Source organism: Rhodamnia argentea, chromosome 5 (genome assembly GCF_020921035.1).
Source record: "Rhodamnia argentea isolate NSW1041297 chromosome 5, ASM2092103v1, whole genome shotgun sequence".
NCBI lineage: Eukaryota > Viridiplantae > Streptophyta > Magnoliopsida > Myrtales > Myrtaceae > Rhodamnia > Rhodamnia argentea.
This window is the reverse complement of record NC_063154.1, coordinates 144,516-154,425: the sequence shown is the minus strand read 5'-3', so window position 1 is coordinate 154,425 and position 9,910 is coordinate 144,516. Positions and strand designations below refer to the sequence as shown.

The following is a 9,910-nucleotide window of genomic DNA, read 5'->3' as shown; positions in this document are numbered from 1 at the left end:
TCTGCACAGATTGCTCTTTTATTTTGTTATCAAATTGAAGATGGCAGAATATTTTTGTGTAATTGTCGTTTCTGGGGGGGTAACTATCATTTCTCCCACAAAACAGAAGCATGGGAGAACGAGACGAGATGAGACGAGACTAAATATAATTACAATTCCTTAGATTCTTTCTCGTAACACATTAGTATTCTCGTTTGATGTTCTCTTGACATTTTCAATTATGTATCTAATAATATTACGCAACGAGAAATAAACATTCTTTTAGCTCATTTTCAATATTCGATAATTAATTGGATTTGATGAAATGTGAAATAAGTAATTCGATGATATTAATATGGAAAAGAGGAACAAAGTTCAATCACGCAACGCCATCATCCTCATCAACAATAACTTACAAAATAAAAAAACAGAAGTAAAAAAAGGACAGGTGACACTATCTTTTGCATCCTGCATGTGCCGTTGTAGCCCATCCCCGGTCTGCTCGCAATAACGATACTATAGTAGGGGCTTTTTGGTCCAAAGGACCTCATTAAATCCAAAGCTCGGAGAGGCTACTCCAACCCAACCCCCAACCTTCTTCCACCGTCTCTCTCGCGAGAAGCTTTCACATGCACAGACACAGCGAGATGAGGCTGTTGTTCGGTGCTGCATTACTGCTAGTGCTCCTTGCTTCCGCTGCCAGCGGTTGTCCGGCGTCGGACAGGGAAGCACTCTTGGCCTTCAAGGCGTCGCTGAACGAGCCCTACCTTGGCATCTTCAACACGTGGACCGGCACCGACTGCTGCCGCAACTGGTACGGCGTCAGCTGCGACCCCACCGACGCCCGCGTCGCCGACGTCAACCTCCGCGGCGAGTCAGAGGACCCCATCTTCGAGAAGGCCCGCCGCTCCGGCTACATGACCGGGACCATCAACCCCTCCATCTGCCGCCTCGACCGCCTCACCAACTTCATCCTCGCCGACTGGAAGGGCATCTCCGGCAAGATCCCCCCCTGCATCACCTCCCTCTCTTCCCTCCGCGTCCTCGACCTCGTCGGCAACAAGATCTCCGGCCGCATCCCCCCGGCGATCGGAAACCTCCGGCGCCTCACGGTCCTCAACCTGGCGGACAACGAGGTCTCCGGGGAGATCCCGGCGTCGATCGTTCAGATGTCGAGCCTCATGCACCTCGACCTCAGGAACAACAGGATCTCGGGCGGGATCCCTGCCGACTTCGGGAAGCTGACGATGCTGAGCCGGGCGCTGCTGGGCCGGAACCAGCTGACGGGGACGATCCCGACCTCGATAGCCACCATACACAGGCTGGCGGACCTGGACCTGTCGATGAACCGGATCAGCGGTTGGGTCCCGGAGCAGCTGGGGAAAATGCCGGTGCTGTCGACGCTGAACCTGGACAGTAACTGGCTGTCGGGGAAGTTGCCGGCGAGCCTGCTGAGCAACACGGGTGTGGGCATACTGAACCTGAGCCGGAACGGGATGGAGGGGGAGATTCCGGACGTGTTCGGGTCGAACTCGTACTTCATGGCGCTGGATTTGTCCCACAACAATCTGAAAGGGAAGATACCGGGATCGCTGTCGTCGGCCAAGTACATCGGTCACTTGGATTTGAGTCACAATCACCTGTGCGGGGCCATCCCCATTGGCGAGCCGTTCGAGCACCTGGAAGCGTCGTCTTTTGCCAACAACGACTGTTTGTGCGGGAATCCCTTGAGGACTTGTTAATCCCATCTCTCTTCTTTTACATGGTGTCGTCGTCGTCGTCGTTTCAGGACCTGTGTCGACGATCTTAACGTGTGTAATATTATTGTTTAATGGAAATCCTAAGGTTGTAATATGAGAAAAACAACGTGTGTTGGAAGGGGAAATGGGCAGGGCACGTGAAGAATTTGACTGAAAGATTCGGACATGGTGAGATAAGATCATGTGCTCTGCTTCATGCCACGACGTCCGATGATGTTTTCTTTCGAGATTCCCGCACCTTCCTTCCTCCTCCTCGTTTTCATGTTTTTCAAACCTTTTGGGCGAGAGGCCTAGGAGGATCTGAACGGGTGATAAAGCTTTGATACTCGGTTAACTAGAAAGCTAGTACAAAAGTCCAACGTGAACCTCAAGAAAGATGTAGGTATAGTTGGTGAAACCGTTAATCTAGCTAGGAACGCTTCTAGAGAGAGCTTTAGGCATCAAACTACAAGCGTGCTAATTTTTGCAAACAACGCAGGCATAGTCGAAAGCCATTGCATCCATAGCCAAAGCTTTCCTCCCTGTATGTGGAGCCACTGCTTCGTAGGGAATTACTATCTACTTATCAATTAATAGTAGTAGTCTCCTTCTTTGTTCTATGCAGAGCTTCATATTTTAGCCAATGACCCGTTTGCACGTGGCTTGTCTGCTCTTCAAGTCAGACATTAAATGATTGATTTATCTACGAGATTCATATGCTTTTTATATGCATCTGGTCACCCTTTGGCTATCAGTTTAAGTTTTTAAATTAGACTTTCTCATATGATATCGAAATCGGATTTGCCCCAGTTCATTTCGCGGGTGTGGCGTTCCTAATCCGTTTATTGTAGGTGGGCCCACACGAACATAGCTGAGCTGGACCAGGATCATCCACTCCACAGGCTTGCAATGTTTGACATCAATACGCGGGGAAAAGATAGAAACTACAGGTAAAGTGTGGTGCTATTTTTTTTTTTTGCAAGGTACGTAAAAAAAGTGTACATTTTAACCCAAAAAAGTGATAAGGATACAATAGAGAGGGAATCCCACTTGGATGCTAGTTGCATTTAGGTTGCCAATTGTCATGCCCAATGCCCATGTGACGATGAAAATTGGAGAGGCAGAGGAAGAGGGCAGAATTATACAAACAAATCCACGAGCCCCATGTGAGGGAGAGTGTATTGGTCTGGTACAACATTTTGGTCCATCATCTCACCTTAAAATGCACCTTCTCTGCGACCTGATCATTCGAGCGCAATTTCTCCGAAAGCAATCATCTCACCAATGGATTATTATCAAAAATAAGTGTTACGCGAGAAATATACTGTCAAGTCAAGTTACAAAATTTCTTTCTTTCTTTCTTTCTTTCTTATGTTCTTGGAAATGGGACGCACCTATTGAAACGATCGACGTCGATGATGGAAACAATCAATTGCGGTTACACAGCAAGAGTCTAACGAGCTTCGAGGCACCGAACTCTATTGTTCGGTGGGTTATGGCCAATAGGGTATTGCGAGCTATGTTACACGGACTCGCTATTTTGCAAATTTTTTCCGTGTCGGACACGTGTCCGACACGCTCGGACACCGCCGGACTCTTCTCGGACACGCGGTCAACGTGTGTCCGAGTCTCGACTCGCGGTCAACTCCACGGACACGCGAGGGACTCGCGTGTCCGACATTAAAATAGGCAAAACGCCCAATTTTGACCTAATTTCTCACTCATCCCTCTCGGTCGCCAGTCTCACCTCTCCCTCTCCCTCTCCCTCTCCCTCTCCCTCTCGCGATTGTCGATCGGCCTCTCGCGACTCGCCGCCATCGCCGGCTCCCATCGCCGGCTTCTACTCGCGCCGGCCTCTCTCTCTCGCGATCGTCAACTAGCTTCAGCTCGCCGCCTAAATCGCGCCTTCGGCTCGCACCTCTGCTCTTGCCGTGCCTGCTCTTGCCGCGCCGCCTCAAGGTATCACTCCTCTGCTCCCCCTCCTCTGCTCACGCCTCCGCTCGAGACGGGGGTTTTGGATCTCCTCCGTTCGCGCTGCTGCTCAAGACAGGGGTTTTGGATCTCCTCAATTTCACCCGCCTTTCATCTTGGCTTGCGAATCGCGTACGCCCATCTCTCTCCCCCACTTAATTTTGCTCCCAGCTACGGTCTTGTTCCCACTTTTAGCGTTTTTCTTTATTGACTGAATAAGGCGATCATAATCGGCTTGGACATATCACTCGATAATATGACATACAACTCTTAGAGATCTCAAAACCATATTGTATGTTCAACTGGTGTCTTTGTCTTCTGTGGATTGCTTTTTTTTTCCCCTCCAAGTTTTATGGATTATTGAAATGAAATGTAGTTGAATTCTTCACATGATATATTTTTTGATTGCAAGGTATGGTTTTGCTTTGCCTACACATGATATATTTTGTGAGACCTTTCTGAGGAGGAGATTAATAATAGTTTCGACATCATGATGTATTATTGTTGAAATTATAAAAATAATAATTTATCGTGTATATATAAAAATATACATATAATATAAAACGTGTCCCAATATGTCGGAATTTTCTATTTTTTGAGAATTCACGTGTCGGCGTGTCGTGTCGTGTCGTGTCCCGTGTCCGTGTAACATAGATTGCGAGTCAGCAACCATGAGGCAGACAATGCGGGATGGTCGATCGAATATGTTATACACTAAATAGTATGTGTGCCACCGGTTACTGAAGCACCAGGGGGTCTACACTTGGTCAAACGCCCGAGCTTATATCTTTATTGTGACTCAATTATATAATGCGGTGCGGGTGTATCATGCAGATTACTATAGTTGAATATGGGAAACGTAACTCGAGCATGACATCAAGGGAAGAGAGCGAGCCACGTGGCGGGATCTCGGAGGGGAGTAGAAGACGGGGCCTGTCATCCGACACACACAGGGAAGAAGTGGGGGAGAGAGAACATGGGATTGCGTTGTCGTGATCTGGAACATCATTCCAAGCCCTCACATGAATGAATCCCTCTGATGCATCTCCCTCGCCTTCCACCAAAGCCAAAGCCACGGGAATTTGGTTGGTCTCTTCAATCAACCAACTTAGATTTACCCAAATACCGCATTCAATGTTCTCCCGACGAGACCCGACCCGACCTGACCCGATCCGATCCAACCATTATACATCCCTGCAAAGGCTGGAATTCTCTAATAGTAAACCATCACTTCTCCTTCTTCAACCGTCTACACAATCAAGAAATGCTCACTTCCACTTCCAGTCTGACAACATATCAATCCTGAGTAATCAATCTCCCAATACATGTCATATTACTCTACAACAAAGAAGAAGACCTCGTCTGTCATCGCCAACACTAGTCCAAGAACACCATAATATCTCCATTCTATGAAGGAATTTGAAGTCCAGTTATGATCTGATAATGTCATGTTTGCACAATTACTGAACCTCGTGAACTTACCCACTCAGTCTCCCAGTCGCCAAACCTCCTTATTCCTATGCCATTATTTCAAAGTCACGCGATCGTTTGCCAAGGAGAAATCTTACATGCATATTTCTTACAACCTCAGAAATGGTGATCCCCCCAGGTACGTAGATCAATGTTGAGCTTCGAGCACAGGAGAAGTAATTCACTCGAAAAAAGTGCACGAGACTCACGCATACAATCAGGTCACGGATATATTTTGTATTCCCAGTAACAGTAAATGGTTATGGACTAGCCCACCCAATAACTCTCACTCTCAATAATTATTTCCTAATCCAAGAAAAGCTAATCAAACAAAGATTACGAACCTTTCAGACTGACTACCACAAACAGGGTAACTAAATGGACATTTCACCAGCAACTTGGATCAGCTTTGTGAAGCTGTAAAGGCCCCATCAGCAGGACATCCAGCATTCTTCAAGAACTACACCCAATAATCCATGAGAGAAATATCGTGTTCTCTTCTACAATGCTTTGGAAATTTGGAAAGTGCCGGGATGAAGTCAGAGTAGGATCCACTATGCATCCAAATAGCATCTTCTTTGATCCAAATTCAATGGATGTCTTCCTGGCACAAACCATAGTCAAGCTGCAATCTGAATGGCTCACTTCTGTCTGATGTGTCCCCATGAGAATAAAAAGTTTCAACGGCCCCTACCACAATGTTTCAGGCAAAAATATCTTCTGTAATGAACGCTTGCTCACTGTTGTTAGAAGTGCTTGATGAAGATTGTAGCTGGGCATAGTTCAACTGTCTGCACGCCTCATACAAAGCAATTCCCACGCTCACAGAAAGATTAAGACATCTAACATAAGTTTCAATCATCGGTATCCGAATGGTGCCACCACCATACGTCTCATTCCTGCAATCAAGCAGGACTTCATTCGACAGTCCAGAAGTTTCAGAACCAAACACAAGCCAATCGCCCTTTCTGTAGGAAAACTCCTGCAGCACGAACAGATTGGATCATTACATCTTTCCAGTTTCACCGCACTAGTTAGTTTGTTTTACACAAGAGACCCAGAGCAACACAAGATCCTCCAAAAGCACATGGCAGTGTCTGCTCAGGTTAATGAGGAAGAGCTACCTGTCAAGCACCTTACAGTGGGAGATACTGAGATGCCATAAAATTGAGTGTATGTGCTTCTTCGGCTCCTCTACTAGAAAGTTACATGCGTTTTCTTTGCAACTATGGCAGATTATCTATAAAATTTATTCAAATCATTCTGTCTCGTGTCTGTCCTTTTGCCCAAGAAAAACATCATGCGTTCACTCAAATGTGAACGATTTTACATTCCAACAAAACTTCCGTCTAGGGAGAAGCACTATTGCAATCAGTATATCTATGAAAACTGGGATACTAAACATAGTTCAGTATTATCTAAGTACGAAAACGACATAGCATGAATTAGATAGTTTGATGAACTTCGATGGGAATCTTTAATAGTTCTGTGGAAACCGAAACATATAGCTTGTAAGACCACCATTGTAGCTATTCTACGTGGATTTATCGGCCAAACCAGTTTTCGGTTCAATTAACTTGCTGGCTAATCCTCTATTTATATGTGTGTACTAGCTGAGGGACAGTGATCTTTTGGAAGAGATGCACAGATTCAAGTTACATCTCCTTGTAAGATAGGGTTAACAGACATAGGTCCTAAGTACATAAGGATGGTTAACTCACAGAATGTATATCTGTCCCCCTTTTGGTGAATGCCAGCAATCTTTTCTCACCATCCTACAACAGAAAGCAAGGAAAAGAAGATGGGATACAGCACACATGAAAGGTGTTTTTCCAAATCATCTATTAGAAATGGAAATACCTGCTTCCTGAAGTAGTCTCGAAACTCAGCCCACGAATTATGAACTTTGACAACCACATATCTATATATACCGTAAATCAAAGCCATACAACAGGATCCAAATAGATAATCACAGGATGAAGCAGGGTAAAAAATCACATTAAAGCAACTGCACAAAGTTTGGCATGTTGCTGAATTCTACAACATATAAGCAGGATATCCTTGAAAAGTGTCCACAGTGATTTGAACATGAAAAAAAAATCAGAGAAATAGACATCACTCTAAAGGCCATAAAAATCTGTTCTATTTTTCAGAAAAACATTACACAAAATGGAAATACTGCATTGAGGAGGATACGGCCAGTAATCCAATCCTGCACGCTTGAGTTTTGAGTCATCCACCTGAAAACCTAGTGGCTGAATCGACAGAGAACAAAAAAAGAAATACAAAAGAGAGACCTTGTTAACAAAACTTCCATGGATCTTAGTTTTTAAGATGACCAAACATCTCTAAGCACGCAGCAAGTAAACAAAACTGCAGCCCATTCAAGTAGCTTATGGCAGTGATTTATATATATCAATAGAGAATAAATCGAATGCCAGCAGTTATCCAAGATAGCCTGTGGCCTGACAGTACTCCACACAAAGTTTGGATAGTTACATCTCTATTTTGGTAAGACTAGAATTCAAGTACTAACATGGTACTTTTATCTGGTATGATTAAGAATTCAGTAACAATATATTCCTAAAACATGGCGCGCTACTTTAAAAGGCATCAAAAGAAACTGGATGTGATGCAAAGATCACAAATAATCACTGACTCGTCGACATATGTTTCACCGAGGAATGCCTTCAAAGTACACTAAAGAAATGCTCAAGTGGTTGGACAAACTAAGCACCCCAACAAGATGCAAGCCGATGGCCGAGGCAGCACATGTCCTTGCAATGCAACCAGTATTTCCAGGAATCTGCCAAGGACAACAAAATGCAGAAGTGAGAAACTGAGGAAGTCAGTTATGCAAGAAAACAAGGCTTCAATGTGTTAGCTTGCAAAATAACACGATCCTCAACATTCTGCAGAGTTCACCGGATTTCGTAAATCCACAAAAGGTAGTAGATACAAGTAAACTAGCTACTGTCCGAATTACTAATCAATAGTGCCATCTATCAATCTATACCCCAAATTAGGGGTGAGCATGGGCCGGGTGGGTAGGGTCCAGACCTAGACCCTAAAACCGACCCTGTTAGAACTGGTTCCCAGTTTTTGGAACCAAGAACCTACCCTATTTGTCCAGTTCTAGCCTTCTAGGGTCTACCCGAGAACCTGTTTTCCTTTTGTTTCTATTTTTTATTTCATTTTTTCCATTGAAATAATATGAGTATCGATGAAATGATCCGATTGTGGAGACAACGAGAGAAAGAGCCGACTGTGGCGACAACGAGAAGAGAGCTTGACATGATGGCCTTGGGAAACACGAAACAGAGGAGGTGAGGTAAGGTAAGCGAGATAGGGGTTTTTTTTTTCAAAACAGAAGCTACAAATCGGTTCTAAAACCGGTCCGGGTGAGTCTTCACCTAGAATCGGAAACCGGACCAGTTTCAACCGGTTCCCAAAAATTGGAACCGGTTCCGAGACCGGTTTGAACAGGAACTGACTCTCGACCCTGTTTTTCGGATGGGCCAATCCAGGTACAGGGTAAACCCGGTCCGGTTGCACACCCATACCCCAAATGCAATTTTCCTTAATCGAACTAGCCCAAGCAGTGCAGGAAGAAACTTGAGCAAAGGAATAAGAAATGCAACCTCCATCATTTAATGAGACTTATCATTGGAATAACAGAGGCAGGAAAGATAAACAGTTGAGCAAGCAAATGCAAGTTTTGTAATATTACCTGAGGAGACACTAAAACGACCTGAAGAAACTTATTTGGCGAAGGACCCTGCAACGACTTCCCGTTCACAAGCAGCAGCGAATCCCCTCCATTGGCTCCATGTTCCTTTGCAGCTGCAGCTGCAGGTGCACCCGCGGAAGAAGGTCAACTGAACAGGTGCCATATATTTATATGACTATAAAGCTCAACACTTTTGCATCAATCGACCCTAGCGAAACACAGACCCGAGCTAGAGAAGGAGGGACTTACAGAGAGAAGAAAGGGGAGAGACAGAGAGGCTTGGAGAGGAACGGAGAGGAGGGCAAAACTTGAAGTTGAGGAGAGCAAAGGCAGGAGGACGAAGAAGAGGAGGTCTGGAGCGGAAGCATAAGTGGAAAGGAGTAATCCCGCTTAGGGTTTTCATGCTACAACAACTTCTTGTGTCCATTGTTGCTGTTGGGCCTCCGCGATGACTATCATCTGCTCGGGGATGTGGAGGAATGGCCTCCGCCTCTGCTCTCTGCTCCAGCGGATGAGGAGCGAAGCGCCAAGAGCCCCCAGCGATCTTCCCATACCATTGCCTTCTCCTTTCATACACCTTTGCATTTTAGTCCCTCAACCGTCTGAGATTTCAACTTCTTCCCCATTTGCAGTTGCAAATTGCAATGACCAACCTCAACAAAGATAAATCGGGTAAATCCCCCGAGCGCTTCAAAGTTTTTGTGCGATGACCCTCCACATTTTTAATTCATCGAAAAACCCTTTTGTATTTATTTTTTAGGAGGTTTTTTATGATAAGAAAATTCAATTTGATGTTTCAGTACGATCGTAATAGCTAAATTAAAAACGATTTATTAAACGCCATATTTTTAGTGTTTCAAATTGAATTTTTTGATGTCAATCCCGGGTCATAACAAAGTTGAGGGTATTGTATATGCAAACATAATAGCGAAGGAGGGTGCTTTAGCCAAAATTGTGAAACTACGGGGTTCACTTAATAAAACCCAAGCTATGAGGCACACATTAGGAATGCCCAATAATT

General features: G+C 44.9%; 2 protein-coding genes across 2 annotated transcripts; one reads left to right on the top strand and one right to left on the bottom strand.

The window, feature by feature from the left end:
* The first annotated feature begins 605 nt into the window (after nucleotides 1-605).
* LOC115753061 (DNA damage-repair/toleration protein DRT100-like) lies at nucleotides 606-1,966 on the top strand. The gene has a single exon (XM_030691553.2). It carries the CDS (start codon nucleotides 609-611, stop codon nucleotides 1,719-1,721), a length of 1,113 nt encoding a protein of 370 aa, XP_030547413.1. The 5' UTR covers nucleotides 606-608; the 3' UTR covers nucleotides 1,722-1,966.
* A 3,349-nt stretch (nucleotides 1,967-5,315) lies between these two features.
* Nucleotides 5,316-9,473, bottom strand: LOC115753088 (putative tRNA (cytidine(34)-2'-O)-methyltransferase). Its single transcript, XM_030691586.2, has 7 exons — nucleotides 9,139-9,473; nucleotides 8,890-9,008; nucleotides 7,897-7,965; nucleotides 7,356-7,414; nucleotides 7,020-7,080; nucleotides 6,881-6,934; nucleotides 5,316-6,141 (listed from the first exon to the last, which is right to left on the bottom strand). Exons 1-7 carry the CDS (start codon nucleotides 9,314-9,316, stop codon nucleotides 5,863-5,865), a joined length of 819 nt encoding a protein of 272 aa, XP_030547446.1. The 5' UTR covers nucleotides 9,317-9,473; the 3' UTR covers nucleotides 5,316-5,862.
* Nucleotides 9,474-9,910: the final 437 nt, after the last annotated feature.

Coding starts and splice junctions, on each gene's coding strand:
- LOC115753061 (XM_030691553.2), top strand. CDS start 609: ATGCACAGACACAGCGAGATGAGGCTGTTGTTCGGTGCTGCATTACTG.
- LOC115753088 (XM_030691586.2), bottom strand. CDS start 9,316: ATGGACACAAGAAGTTGTTGTAGCATGAAAACCCTAAGCGGGATTACT. Junction 7,966..8,889: donor TCGTTTTAGTGTCTCCTCAG/GTAATATTACAA, acceptor TGTCCTTGGCAG/ATTCCTGGAAATACTGGTTG. Junction 6,935..7,019: donor GAGACTACTTCAGGAAGCAG/GTATTTCCATTT, acceptor TTTCTGTTGTAG/GATGGTGAGAAAAGATTGCT.